The sequence below is a fragment of the Crinia signifera genome, chromosome 5 (genome assembly GCF_055691185.1).
Source record: "Crinia signifera chromosome 5, ASM5569118v1, whole genome shotgun sequence".
NCBI lineage: Eukaryota > Metazoa > Chordata > Amphibia > Anura > Myobatrachidae > Crinia > Crinia signifera.
Genome location: NC_139221.1, coordinates 56,376,574 through 56,392,289, shown reverse-complemented (window position 1 = coordinate 56,392,289; position 15,716 = coordinate 56,376,574). Strand labels below are relative to the sequence as shown.

At 41.0% G+C, this 15,716-nt stretch overlaps 1 protein-coding gene across 12 annotated transcripts in view; it reads left to right on the top strand.

Annotated features, from left to right (window-relative positions):
* The window catches only part of STAU2 (staufen double-stranded RNA binding protein 2), a 296,288-nt gene that overhangs the window by 82,643 nt on the left and 197,929 nt on the right, over positions 1–15,716 (top strand). For all 12 annotated transcript variants that reach the window (XR_014474843.1, XR_014474842.1, XM_083187269.1 and 9 more), the window contains 3 exons: positions 9,492–9,651; positions 10,393–10,500; positions 15,356–15,568. Coding sequence is in view for 10 of the 12 variants with exons in the window: in XM_083187269.1 (XP_083043395.1) it covers positions 9,492–9,651; positions 10,393–10,500; positions 15,356–15,568 (481 nt within the window). In the remaining 2 variants the exon portion in view is untranslated. The remainder of the gene's footprint in view (positions 1–9,491; positions 9,652–10,392; positions 10,501–15,355; positions 15,569–15,716) is intronic.

Below are 15,716 nucleotides of genomic sequence, written 5' to 3'. Positions count from 1 at the left end.
CTTGTCCATATCGGTAAATCTCAAGTAGCTTGGGGGGGGCTCCGTGTTCTCCTGTGTGAATCATTACTTCACTCATTGTGCGCTTACAGTTTCCAAAAGAAAAGGCATACATGCTATTTTTTTTGCTAAAGAACTCCAATACCTGTAGTTCAATCAATATCAAATCAACAGTTTTGTTCGCAGTTACATTTACTGTTGTGTTCACAGGTGTTTACTGGCTAGATCTGGAATTAAGGGATTGATGTATCAAGCAGCTAAAAAAGTCAGGTTTAGTGGCAAAGTTGCCCATAGCAACCATTCAGCTTTGCGGAAGCAATTATTCAGTACATTTTATTTTAGTTAATTATTTATTTACAGTTTCTTATATAGCGCAGCATATTCCGTTGCGCTTTACATTTGGAAACAACAGTGTTTAAACAAACTGGGTAGAAACAAACTGACATAGAGGTAAAAGGGCCCTGCTCGCAAGCTTACAATCTATAGGAATAATAGGAGGGATACATAAGGATAGAATTCCATAACATGGCAGTCCCACCAGATTACAAGACAGTCCTGATGGGATGCAATTTGATATGAATGCTACTGGAGGTTGTGTGGGGGTTCCTGAATATGATAGGCTTGCCTGAAGAGGTGCATTTTCAGGGAACACTTGAAAGTTTGGAGGCTAAAGGGTCTTAATGTGCGAGTCTTGATTTTATAAAATGGGTAGATGCTGATTAATTGCTACAAGAAGCTTTTCAACTGGTTCACTTTTCATGGTTTGATACATTAACTTCTTATTTTTAAGAGTTAAAATACGCTTGTTGTCTGACAATGACGACCTTCATTCTGTGTGCCTGTAATGAGAAACTCTAGACATGCAGAACACACCGCAGGTATCTTCTGTGTATGTTATAGGATGTGACGTGTTGACCATGTGCATGAAGAGCCAGTAGTTTCTCTGCTTGAGAGCGATATGTTTCAGAGAAAGACACAAAGTAGGGATTACAGAAGAATTAGGCATTTTCAGTCACCGTTTTCCCTGCAGCCAACATCACATTTTGTATGTGACACACACAGGACAGGCGCGATTGCCATACTTTGTAGAGGAGGAGGTCTTTGTATGTGCAATAATCTGGAACTGGAGCCACTGCTTAAATTGACACTACACCTGTGGATAGCTTTAGAACAGGCATGTCCAAACTGCCTCCAGCTGTTTTGAAACTACACATCCCAGCATGCCTTGCCATAGTTTTAGCATTCCCTAATAGCAAAACTGTGGCAAGGCATGATGGGACGTGTAGTTTCACAACAGCTTGAGGGCCATAGTTTGGACATGTCTGTTTTAGAAGATAGGAAGATTTTTCAGAAAATACGTACAAAATAGGGATGTACATTTGACATTCCTGCCAGGAAATTCGGCATCACTGCAGTGGCGACAATCCTTGTCTAAGAATGAATAGGTTTCAGCAATGAAAAAGTGTAATGGGAAGAGGGGGATGACCGGGAATGGGGATACAGACACCAGCACCACAATCTCTCTGTTTCCCAACACCATCACACAGTTGATCAGAGGGGGCATCACTGGGAAATATGCTAATAGTTTTAGCCATTAAACGGACTTTCTAGATTGATATAAAATAGCACAAACACTGAACCCTAGCGACTGATGGTTTCGCTTGCAACGATCTTCAGCCCTGCTGCAAAATATAATCATGGTAGTATCCACATTGTATAGGATTTAGTTTCTGACATATTTATACTTAAAAGCTGCCCAAGTGCAGCCGCTGGGTTTAAATGGGCTATATAATATTAAATACAATACCATGTTGAATTAAAAATGAATCGCCTTTTAAATTTAAAGATTCGCTAAGTAAATTTACTCCTTAAAGTAATTTTTTTTTCTTTTTACAATACGGTGCCTTTTTTGTGCATCTTTTTAGAATTCATTTCCAAGATCGGAAATGCCGTGAAAGCTGAGAATAGCATTAAAAGAAAAAGATAAGCCTGGTTGCCAAGTTAATGAAGGGATCAAATTTGATAAAATCAGAATAGACAGGCAGGAAATGACTAAGGAACGATCAAGGACCTAGGACTGTCTCAGCTTAACTATAAACAGTAGAAACGCTTTTAACCACATGTGTTCTTTTAAGGCAAAATACCATAGGGTAACGAACCAAAAAGTGCTTGTATTAATATATTTTATAAGTTCGCTACTGTGTTATTACATTTTGTAATGCGTGTATTCTGTACATGATCAGATTCTACAATATGATACTCCTATTATCTAGAACCTATGTATGTTTAAAGAGTTTACTTTAATCATATGGTAGAATCTTACAGTGTGATAGATATATACTACACCTTGGAGAATGATAAAGTGAAGAGGGATAAAGGGGGGTTGTTCAGTTTGATTTTGCTTAGCGAATCCGCCCAACACGGGCACACTTTACCGCAACAGGGATCTCTCTTAAAAGTGCTCGCTGACTCATAGTCAAATCTCACTGTTGAGATACAGTCCAGACTGTTGTAGAAACTCCACAGCGGAGAGTGACACCCCAGGCAGGTAGGAGGAACTGCAAGGATTTTTCAAAGAGCAGGGTGTTATAATGAAGACTACCCATAGGCCGCAAACACATGCAGGTAAAAAAGGCATTCGGACAGCCTGGCGAAGGGGGCAAATATGGCTGCTGTTGCCGGTGTCTAAGCGCATCTAATTTATGTCATTGTCGGCTCGGCACACTGATTTATTCTCCCTCTATGGGTGTCGTGGACACCCATAGAGGGAGAAAGTGTCGGGATTTTGACCGCCGGGATTCTAACTGCAACCCCATTGTATTAGATTAGGGAATGATATCTGGTGTACATCTATGTGTTATTCATGTAACAGAACGTACATACATTATTCTTATGTAATGGTTATCCTGGTGCTGATCATCCTAGGCATTTGTTCGATAAATGTACCCTTTTATAGGGGTATTCCTTTTTTTTACATGAATTGTGGTAGGAGACCTGACCTACAGTAGTCCTTGCTACCCCAGGCTCACTTAGACTACTCACTTTTCATATCTTCGGATAATATTTTTATCCTAAGATAAATCCTAGCCACGCTATGCATTTTGTTTCTCTGCAAATATAAAAACCGTGCATTTTAAAAAAAGTATAACTACAGTTTTTGGAAAGTCCTCATGACCCTTTTAATGAAACCCAGGGGCTTCACACAAACACAGTTTGATGACCAAAACACATCTGTCACCAACAGGAATTTCCTTCTTGATTTAGTAGTACTGTGATCACCGCATGGGGTGCTTTGACTCACTGAGCAACAAGGTCCCCCGTGTGCTGGATGCCACTTGAGTACATTAGAACCTGTTTTTCTGTATTGGGCAGTGAAAGGGCCTGTACCAAGCTAAAGACAATAACAGCTGGTGCTGCTGGGGAATTAATATTGCTTTAAAAGCATTGTGTGGTTGTGGTATTATGTCACCTCAAATCTACTTTGGAAGACAGTAATGTTGTGGTGTGTCCAATGCTTACATCTTGCATGATAAATGGATTACCCACTGCCACCAAGACTTTAAGTACAAGACCTCGGTCCAACCACCACCCATACTTTGGTTCTGGTGGAGACATGTTAACTCATCATTCGGGTTTTCTCCAAGGACCGCGAGTTTATGGAGTCAGATGTTTGCTGAGGTGCAGAGGTTTGTACAGGCACAGAGTCATCCTTCTACATACAGCAATCCATGGTGGGAATGGGGCACGCCCATGGGAACACCCAGCGTTTTATGGGCATCCCCATGAAAAGAAAGCTGAAACGATAGATTTTGTACCTGCGCACTGGGCTCTTATGACTAGCAGATGTACCTCGGGATGACCACTCCCTTAAATGTTAATGTTACAACCGTGTTTAGATCATATAATGACTGTATTTTAATTTTTTTAAACCATTTCTTTTTACACATTCGCCAGCAGGGAGCCGCTCATTAATATTAATTTATTCACTTCACTCTGGTTCCGGCTAGTTACGTGCGGGACCAGAGGAGCGGCTCACTACCCCTGCCCCGGCTCCCTGCCCCTGCCGGGGGGCAGCCTCTGCTGCCTGTGCCCCGGGAACCCTCCCCCACAAATTCTCTGGCAGGCAGGGAGGCTTACATCTCCCTGCCTGCCTCCGGCTCGCCGCAGGGGTTATAATTCGCCAGCAGGGGCAGCGAGCCCCTGCTGCATTGAAAAGGGTGATAGGGAGAGCTGGCAGCGAATGCTGCAGCCTTCCTGAACCCAGCGAATGTGCAGCGAATCCTAAACCGGATTCGCTGCACATGGAGAAATATATAATTGAATACTCCCCAATATGTATGTATGTATATATGTATAGATATATATTGGAATGTGTGAGCGGCACTAGGATGTCTTTTCAAAATCAAGACAGAAGCTTGTTTATTGATTGACATTTCTCGTCATCAGGAAATTAAATCTTGAACCGTCGATCAATAAGCAGGCTACTGTTTTGATTTTTAAAAGATATCTGAGTGCCGCTGACATATTCTATCAAGGGACTTCCATGGATATCCTTGGGAAGGCACCAGGTGCAATTATTCCATAAGCAATAGAATGCCTGCTTCTACTGTTCATACGCACACACACACACACACACACACACACACACACACACACACACACACCATTTCGTACTGTTTACTCATGTGCTTTATCTGATATATTATTTTAGTATAAAAGAAACCACATGCAGCATGACTTCCTTATTTTATTGCGTCACTTCTAAATGCTTAATCCTGGGTTCTGTCTTCCCTGAGAGAATAATCCACAAACAAGGGCGGTCTTCATATATCAGTGTGTGTGTGTGTGGACAAAGTCCTCTCCTCAGTCACAATTGCATCTGTGAGGAAACCAAAACGGACCACATCTGAAATGCACATTATCAAGACCTGCGCTGGGGATTAGGGAAATTGAACATACAATTGGAACCAGCTCCTCTAGCATGTGTGGTTTAGGATGTTGGCAGAAACTGACTAACAAAAAAAAAAAGGGGGGGGGGGGGTTTATATTATTTATTTATATATTTTTTTGTTACTTCCCCTTTTGGGTAATCATCAGAAAGAGGTGGGGTCAGTAAACTGCTGGGTTAAACACACACGGGAATTCAAACGTTATAATAAACCAAATTTAGATTAAAAAGAAAAAGAAACAAATCACAAAGCTGGTTTCGGAGACAATGCCAGACATTCTTGCACATATTTAAGATAAATCACTAAAGCTTGTTGCGGAACTAATCTGGGTTTGCCATAGTGACAGAAAAAAAATTGTTGTTCATTATGTTTTTACTGGAACATTATGTCATACACAAAGAGCGCACTGAAACAATCTTGCTCTTTTGGCTAAGCTTATTAATTGCACACCAGAAAAAAGCTCCCTAGGGCCTCTTCTCCCCACCAGCATCTCATCTATAGCTAAATCTGCACAGATAACTGCATGGCCAGAAATCAGATACGAGTGTGAAAAGTGTTTACGTGATAAGACAAATAGAGCTATCACTGCTCCAGGAATGCACATTTTGCTTCTATTAGTCTTGGACAGTTTTTCTTGTGCGTTGCTATGATAAATGGCTCTACATCACATTTTGATGCTGTGCAGTGGTGTAAGATAGTCCTCGGGGAGCGTCAATATCCAATAATTTAATTCTGTTTAATGTTTTCATTTGTTTTTATTTTTCCTTTTGGCTTGGCTTTTTTTTTTTCTCTACACTACAGCGGTTAAGCCTTATTTTTATTCTGTCCCTTGGGAAGGTTTGCAAGCATTAATTTTATTGGGCAAGATGACTTTTCATTCACATTTTTGCTGGCCAATATAATCTGGTAATGACGCTGATATTAAGCAATTGGGACAAAGTGATGGCTGATAATAATCCTGTCAGTGTGGATAAAATTGTATTTGTGTATGTGATCATCATTGCACAAACAGGACCAATGATGCCAAAGTAATCCAACTGAAGAGTCTATAATCAAATCTTGGCCAACTCGGCCATTGACGTGAGTGGGAAAACTGGACTATAATCTGCTCTGCGTGATCAAATGAACCCGTGTGGTTGACAAGCTATTCAGGAGACCCATGACCATTGTGCGGTATATGGCCAAATCCCCGATAAGTGTGCATTTTCTTATCTAATTATGGCCCACAAAAATGCATAGATCCGCGACTTTTTGCAAATCCAGCAAATATTATTCGCGGTTGCGAATTAGCTGCTATTTTGTGAGCAGTTTGCAGGAGTGTACACACTGGGCCGTATTCAATGCGGCTGTCGAGGGGGTTAAACAGCGAGGATCGCCGAAAACAAGCGATCCTCGCCATTTAACCCCCGTGTCGGCTGCTCACCCTATCTACTTTCCAGGGGAATCATTGTGGATTTACCCATACACCAAGGCTCGTGGCTAATGCAGGGAGCCCGCTGCATTTAGCTGCGACACTCGCTGTTTTAGTGGCCGCACATGCCCCCTCGCTACAAAAACCTAGCAAGGGGGAAACAGCGTGTTCAGGGGGTCAGTTGAATACTGACCCTCCGAGCTGTGACAGTGAGCACTCAGCGCTCTCAATAACCATTGAATAACACCCCTATGTGTTCCTATGGATTGCGGGAGTGTGCGCACATCCCAGGCACATCTAGTCCCTTCTGCGGGCACACTAATCAAATTAGTTGCATTTGCTGCAATTAGACTGTGAGACCAGCAAGGACCCATCTGTATGTGTTTTTGTGGAGGGGGGGGGGTGAAGTTAAACACAATAAAAACAGAGGTATGTAACAAATTTAATAAGACCTAGAGAAATTAAGTGTGTCCCCCCCCCCCCCCTTTCCACAATAATTTAACTCCCTGTAATTCAAAAGGTTTAATTCAAATGGCTGTGGTCGAGAAGTGCTGGAGAACCAGAAAGGCCAGAAGCCTGCACATCGTGGCTACCAATAGAATTGCATTGCCCCACATATAGAAGGGTGGGTCTGCTCCATATCCTTTATACATTATGTATTTGTAAACATCTCATTCACATAATCATGTCACCTAAAATCTAAATATGTGCGTGATCCTGAACTGCTTCTTCTCCCAATTTGAAGGATGGTGAGTTTAGCACCAGGGAGCTACGATGTTACAACCCTGTTGGGTATTGCTGCTTGGTGAATGGGTTTCTGCCATTGACGGTAGTTAGACGTAAACAAGAAAGAATCGCTGCACAATAAGAGTTTGCGTGTTTAGTGCAGATTAGTATTAGTGGTATTATTCACACAATCGTAGGAGGAGTTCGGTTTATGGATTTAATATTGAAACTTAATATACTGAGTTAACATTGTGACTGTTCTGGGAAAAATACATGTGGAAGCCCTATGTTTGGCAGAACTGCCAAAGTAATATGTAATAATGTATATATAAAAATGCTGCATACTGCTGCCCACATTAAATCATGCCCTTATGGTTAGTGAGAATGGCTAGTTTATACAATGCTGTTTAAACAGCAGTTACCTCGGGATAATGACTGCAATGTTGTACTGTGTACATCTACTACCACTACCACATTAGTACCTACTCCTATTAATGCGCTCCTCATTCTGGGGACATGGAACAGAAGAGGCACTATACCCTGCAGCTCACCCTCGGTTATACCCCCTCCCCCTTCCCCCCAAAAAAACAAGAAGAGAAAGAGACTTTCTATAAAGGTTATATAACTATTTTAAAAAGTTGTCAGATCTTTTGACATATTTATTATTTTTCTAGAATGGAACTCAATCATGTCTGGAATTGTTTTTGTGTCTTGCCTTTAGTTTTTAATTAATAATTAATGTCCTTGTAATGTAATTGTATTTACTTGCTGGCTCTTGGTTAATAGCCCCTGCTATGAGCGGTGCTGCAGCTCAGTCTGTTTTATGAATACATGATAGATTGCCCTGTTGAGCATAGAGCCCTGACTGTCATATGGAGCTTCCAGGTTCCCCGTCAGGGTATACAGATTCCTATGGGTATACCTGTTCCTACATGAGGCAGACATGTGGGTTCTTCCATTTATGGTAGATTGCGTTTTCCCTATTTCCTGTTCTAGCTTCATAGACTATAGGTTGTTATTCATTTTCACTTAATTAGTGCATTTACATTGATTGTGACCTAATCTATTATTTTTAATGCTACCATGTATTGATTGATTAGAATCGTCTTGCTCTCGCAGTCCATTAAGTTTCATTGTCTGTATTGTTTGGTTTGTATTGAGTGCCTGTGATTATGGTTTGATTTATTTTATGTCTTGAGAGAGTTTGGGATTCTTCTAATAATGTTAGCAGCTGTGGGATGGGAGGTAAATGGGTCTGTTAATGTCAGCAGGACAAGACCACATGTGTAGACAAAATATTTGAGGGTATATTGCAGGAATATTGTAAGGATTTGACAAACATGATTTGGTGTTCTAGAACATTGTAAAGGTTTTATCCAGTTATCCAGATATTGCTTAAAAAAAATTGTAAAAATTGTGCTTTTTTTTTTTTAAGAAACAAAATCTGATTTGCAGTCTGGTCACATCTGAGAAACTGTGTTCAACAAGTGTTGATTAATAAATCCAAGTAACTCTTATACCATTTTGTTCATGATCATTTTGGCTCTATGGGGCAGATACAATTCACTGTCGACGGCTCATTTTCCTGAGTATTGGGCATATTCTTTTCGCAGCTACATAGGCTGCACGCAGAATGTTTGTAGGTGCGTGTATGTGGGGGGGTGTCACTAACACTAACATGTGAGTCGTGGGCACGTGACTCCACCCCAAGTCAGCATAGGCCAACTGCCCCAAGGCACCACGCTAGTGAGAATTAAACTGTCAATAAGAAGCATTCGTTACATAGGTAGTAAAATAAGAAAGTGATAAAAAGCGCTGTATTAAAGGCAACCACAACAACACAGGGGGCCCCACGCCCATCACTCATTTCTAAAACTGTAAGTAGAATCTGCCTTATACAGTTATAGCTTGCGGCTATTAAAATCTGCTCCTATTAACACTGTACTGTAGCTGTACTATAAACACCACAGCAGACAGCGACACCCCAGGCAGGGAGGAGGAACTGCATGGGTTTTCAAAGATGGCGGGTGCTAGAATGAACACTACATCTCTCACTACTTCTCATTCTTAAAGCTATGCCGAGACAATGATGTGTTGAAAGGAAGATAATACATTTAAATTAATAAATCTTAAAAATGAAATCATGAAGGGTACCCAATGCAGAATCACAGTAAGTTGTCTGATTGGCTCTCTAGATGAATCATTAATCGGCCACATTTCTACATTCACTGAATGTTGATAAATTAATCTTTTCTAAAGTGGGTTTTTGCAGATGGCAACTGTTTTAATATTGCTGTTTTGTGTTATGATAGTTATGTGCTGCATCTATGGAACATAACAGTTTGTTAGTGCCTAGTGCTTGTTTATAACGGTCTGTTTTCTCAAATGTATTTTATTTATTTATATAGATACCTTTGCCCAATGCTTAAGACGTTCTATGTACAGCTAATGGTGGGCAACAGCGAGTTTTATGGAGAAGGGAAAACTCGCCAGGCAGCAAGACACAATGCAGCACTGAAAGCTCTGCACGCACTGAAGAATGAGCCTATACCAGAGAGATCGTCATTGGTAAGTCAGCTGTCGCTTGTGTGCTCTGCGGCTCCTACCTGTTCTTGTATCTGCAGTGGCTGCTGCGTTAGCTTTCAGTGTCTCTGATTAGTCCATGTGATCTATGGCTATTACCTCACCATCCTAACCGGAGAGAGCGCAGGTGTTTAGCAGTGTTTCCATACCATAAGGGCCTGGTAAGGAAGGTCCAGCCTAGACCATTTTTCTCAATCCCAGGATTCGGGATTGAAAAACCTTTTGATCCCATATTGGCCTCCAGATAGTTGAGGCTGCTTTGTCAGGTGCCTTTGTCAGGGGGGGGGGGGGGGGGAGATGTAAAAATTGCTTTCTATAGGCACAATATAGGCCAGGTTTGTTCACACACATCTCTAGTGGAAGTTGAGTAATTTACGGTGGCTTTTGTACTTATGTGGGTAGGGCCATGATCATGAAAAGTGGTCAGTTATGGGTTTGGCTTTACCTGTCTCTGTGCGGGTGTAACAACCCCCCAACCCCCCTGGCCCCAGCTTCCGGGGCTAAGTGGTAAACTCTTACACTTTCTGTCAGGACAGTAATATCAGGATGCAAAATGGCTGCCATCGCGGTATGGTACTAATGATTGCTCTTTGTGCTATTTTCTTTACATAATTCAAAATGAAAACTAGGCTTTTAAAACCTATATGATGCAAACATTCTTGTGTTAAAGCATTGAGTTAATAAAAATGAATGGGGTTGATTTTATATATTTTTGCTTGCAAGCAGAATGGGGAGACGAATCGATGTCCAGAAGAAGATAAAGATGCCAACAAGTCAGAAATCAGCCTGGTGTTTGAAATTTCTTTGAAGCGCAATCTGCCCCTCAGCTTTGAGGTAAGAGCCCGGTGATGGGCAAAAATCAATTCGCTGCGGGACTCTCAGCATGGTTGGCGAGGAAACATGTTCACCCATGGGGCTTACCGCTCAGCTGTGCTGGCAGTAATTGCTTTTGCTATTGTGTCCTATTCCACATACGGTGAATGAAAGAATCCTCTGAGTTCTCTCTAAGGATCAAGCTTCAAAAGGTGATCAAATGGAGAATGATGAACAGCCAGCCAATCAGCTCCCAACTGTCATTTTTCAAAGTCAGTCTGTAACAATACAGCTAGGAGCTGATTGGCTAGCTGTTTTTTCACTCTCCACAAAATTTCTGCCCCTTAGCATCTCAGCGGATTCTTTCATTCAAAGTATGTGTTCCTACCCGTATCAGGATGCGATACCTAACCTGCTTCTTAAAATATTAGTAACCCTGCGAAGATTAGCTCAATAAACCTCTATGTAGCCATTACCTTTAAGCTATAAAGGGAGAGATGGTAATGTGTTAGAATTTATATGTACATTAAATATATACGGGTTGCTGTCAAGCCTCATTGATTTTTCAGTAGAATGCATATGCCATGATGCAATCGTCACTGGAAGCCGCCCTGTTATAAGGCCGTGATTCAGTATGTTTAATCAGGATGAGAGGAGCAGCCTCACATAAAACATTCCTGAGGGGGAAAGTGGCTCTCTGGAATACACTGATTAGGCAAAATAAGCACAGACCTGGTGATCAACATTCCGCTTCTGAGATTTGATTTTAAAAATGTTCTCTGTGTGGGGTTGCTAAAATGTTGTTTCTCTAAAACGGTAATCGCCCAATAATAAAATTTAATTTTATATTTTAAAACTATTTGCACTATTGTCATTGCAAGCATGTCTGTCACCTGCACAAAGTGGTTGGTGCCATTTTATGGGCCCTGTCAATATTCTGCTTATCCGTCCCTGAGAAAGCAGTGACATCATGGGGTACACTATACTAGATCAGTGGTTCTCAACCTCGGTCCTCAAGGACCGCCAACAGTGCATGTGATTTCAGGTCACCTTGCAGGTGCACTCATTATTATTATTCACTGACATATTTTAAAAGATCCACAGGAGGAGCTATTTATTTCACCTGTAATTCTATGAGGAGACCTGGAAAATGTGAACTGTTGGAGGCACTTGAGGACCGAGGTTGAGAAACATTACACTAGATCAGGGGTGGCCAAACTGGTCCTCGAGATCTACTAGCGGTCCACATTTTCCAGGTTACATAGCTGGTGCACAGCTGTAGTCATCACTAACTGTCACATTTTAAAACATGCTGCATTCATTCCTACTATAGATCCACAGGTTGCCTGGAAAACATGCACTGTTGGTAGATCTTGAGGACAGGTTTGGCCACCCCTGCACTAGATCATAAGGTGCACAGATGGGTTTTCAGCAGAATTGCAGTCTCTTACCACATAAAGACAAAGAATAAGAAAAAAAACCTTTATTTTGCGTTTTTTAGGAGAATACTATTTTAAGACACCTGTAATAGAGAAAACCAGTCAGTCATACATGTTGTGTTCACTTATATGCATCAAACAGGTGCATTTCAGTCTATTTATTTATCAAAACACATATAATCACAAATATTAAATATTGTTTCCTATATTAGTAGATGGTTTGTATTTTGCTACATTTGTTTCTTAAATACAGTAACAGCCATATTGTCCTATTGGCCAAACCTGACCTCGAGATCTACCAGCGGTCCACGTTTTCAGACCTCCTAGCTGGTGCACAGCTGTAGTCATTACTACTGTAACTGTCACATATTCTAACCTGCTGCATTCATTCCTAATACAGGTTGAGTATCCCCTATCCGAAATGCTCGGGACCACGAGCATTCCGGATAGGGGAATTTTTCGGTTTTTGGAATAAATTTTTTTTGCCATACTTACCTGTCCTCTGATGGTGTCCGGTGGTCCCTCGGCGTCCACAGCAGGCCTCCGGCATCTTCTCTGGGTCTCCAGCGGTCCCAGGAATGCATTGCGCGGGTGTGCGCGCGCACCGGTGACGTCACCGGCGCTCGCGCAATGCATTCCTGGGACCGCTGGAGACCCTGGAGAAGATGCCGGAGGCCTGCTGTGGACGCCCTGGGACTTGGTAAGTATGAAAAGAGGGTGAGGGGGGTAAAAAAAAAAAAAAAATTCGAATGATTCCAAAAACCACGGTTTTTGGAATAATTCGGATAATGGATGCACGGATACAGGATACTCAACCTGTATAGATCCACAGGTTGCCTGACAAACATGAGCTGGTGGTAGATCCTGAGGACAGGTTTGGCCACCCCTGCTCTATGGGCTAGCTTTACTAAAACCTTCTGAAAAGGAAAAGTGAAGGTGATCCTTCTAGCAACCAATCAAACTAGTTATAGTTCTCAAGAATGTGCTAGATAAATGATAGCGAGATTCTGATTGGTCGGTGTGGGCATTACATCTGCTTTAATTTTTTTGAAGCATTTGTAAAATCTACTGATATTTATGAAAAAGGGGGTATGGGCCATAGGGCATGAAATAGGTTGACGTGGTCATTAGGTTAATACTAACATTAGGACATGGAGAAAGTCAACATGAGTTTTTGGTGTTTGTCGACTTAAGTTGAAATGGACACTATAGGTGTACCGCGTCCCCTCACATGGCTCACTTCACTCGTCATGCTTCGGGCACTATGAAAAAGGTATAAATCTTTTAAAAATAGATTTTTTTGTTTCATTTGAGTACAGTATTAAAAAATTTTTAAAAAAATCTATGGCCCATAACTTGTTATAGCAATGGTGCGTGTAGTTGTACAATTTGCAGCATCTGAACGTATTGAGCCTTTTCCACATCTCCTCCCTTGCGGCACACTGGAATGTGTTTTGTAACCTTCTGCAATGTGCTGTGAGAGTCTGCACTGGTTTCACTCACATGTTTTGCTTTGTGTATAATGGTGACCTGAGGGCGTAATGTGTAATAATGATGTTCGTGGAATCTCTTTCTGTCCAGGTTTTGTGAATCTGACATGCTGAGCCATTCATGTGATTTCACTTGACTGACACAAGTGTGATTCCGCGATATTCAAAGACCTTTTCTGGGAACAGTGGGCAAAGATAAATATTTTCCTTTAAATCGGCATGAAGCCGTACCTGTTACTTTTATTGTCACCAGACCACATATGTTCTGGTTATGAAGGGAGAACACACAGCCGCATTCCAACATGCTGTTTGCATTCAGTTCATATAATCCAGGTTGTATTGTGCAGCTTCTTGTTTTACTCACCACTACTGTTTCTTATTCTAATCCTCTTTCTACAATTCAATCTGCTGAGCTTGTTTACGCTTGATAAATATTAATGGATACCCGCCATATGCAGCATTTAGTGATAAGTAAGACGTAATTAAATCTAAATTACTTTATATTCTATTGGGTTTGCTGCCTATATATACTTGTATTAAATAAACTTGAGTGTTTTTTTCATTTTTGAAAATGTTTTTTTTTTTTTTTTTATAAGAGACAGGTAAACGAGGGAATTCAATAACTCATGTTAAATTTTCATGTGGCAAAAATAGGACTTTACAACAATTTTCTTTTCATAATTTTCAATTAGAGCCTGCTTTTACTGCACAAAATGCACATAGGGTCCGGGACAATATCTCAGACCTACCATATGTGTTTTTGTAATTGTGGCAGAGAAAACAGGTGACTTATAGGAGCATGTGAAGAAACCCCTGATAGTACCGGCTATCAGGGACAACTGATTTATCCCCAGGGATCAATCTGCCATGGTAATTTATTGCAACTAATTGAATTCCTCCCCAATTTCTATGGATCTTGACACTATATACCTCTTATACATGTGAGTGTATGTATGTGTGTGACATAGATATGCCCAATCAGCCTAACTTCCAACGTTTCAATGCGTTACTCGCATTTTTTGTCCAACCATTTGGTATTTACCTGTTGACTTTCAACCTAGACACTGTATTTTGAGGACATTCGATTGGGAGTTAGGGCGATCAACAGCTTGACTGCATAGGACAGAGGTTCTCAAGTGCGGTCCTCAAGGCACCCCAGTAATCCAGGTTTTAGATATATCTATGGCACAGATGTTTATATCAGATTGACTGAGATACTAATTAAGTCACCTGTGTGGCCAAGCATACATATATATATATATATATATATATATATATATATATATATATATATATATATAAAATAAAAAAATTGGACCGTTGGGGTGCCTTGAGGATCTTGTTTGGGAATCTTTGGAATATAAGTTCACCCAGTTTAACATTTAAATATAAATGCAGCATTACACACAGTAAGGCAAGGCAGATAAAGAGGGAAACATACGTGAGGCTCATGATACTTAAAAATATATGCTAGACAGGGTGACCAGTCTGGAATACTGTAATTACTGTGTCATTTTTGTGTGTGCAATAGCTTTTCACATTCCATATATGATGAGGAAGAATTACTTCACAGAAAGGGTAGTAGAGGTGGTAGAGGCAAATACAGTAGAGCAATTTAAACAAGGTTGGGATAGGCATATTGATATCCTTACAAATAAATAAGGATCAAGTATGGTTTGAAGTAACATGTTTAAAAAAGGGGCAGACTAGATGGGCCAAGTGGTTCTTATCTGCCTTCACATTCTATGTTTCTATGGCCTGGATGGCATTTGGTCATGAGATAATACGTTTTTTGTTCTTATTTTCAGTTATATATTGAAAGTGACTAATCTTTTTGTAGGCAAATGACAATTTTAAATGCACCAGAAATGCAAGCATGACGTACTTTGGGGGTTTTGCCTTAGTGATGTAGAGTGCTCCCAACTGCCTTTGCTTTCTGTTCTCCAGGTGACAAAGGAAAGTGGCCCCCCGCATATGAAGAGTTTTGTTACAAGGGTAACAGTCGGAGAATTCACTGCTGAAGGCGAGGGGAACAGCAAGAAACTAGCGAAAAGGAGGGCGGCCGCCGCTGTACTGCAGGAACTACGCAAACTCCCACCTCTTCCTATTATCGAGAAACCAAGACTTTATATAAAGAGGCGCCCCAAAACCATAATAAAGGTGCGTACATAATACATTTAAAGATGGCTTACTAAAAGTTGTGATAAAATGTTTACAATCCCATGCCTGGGGAAGAAAAAAGCTGTAGATTACTGCAAACCAGTGTATCATGATAGAAGAACTGCATCCACAGGACTAGGAATGTGAG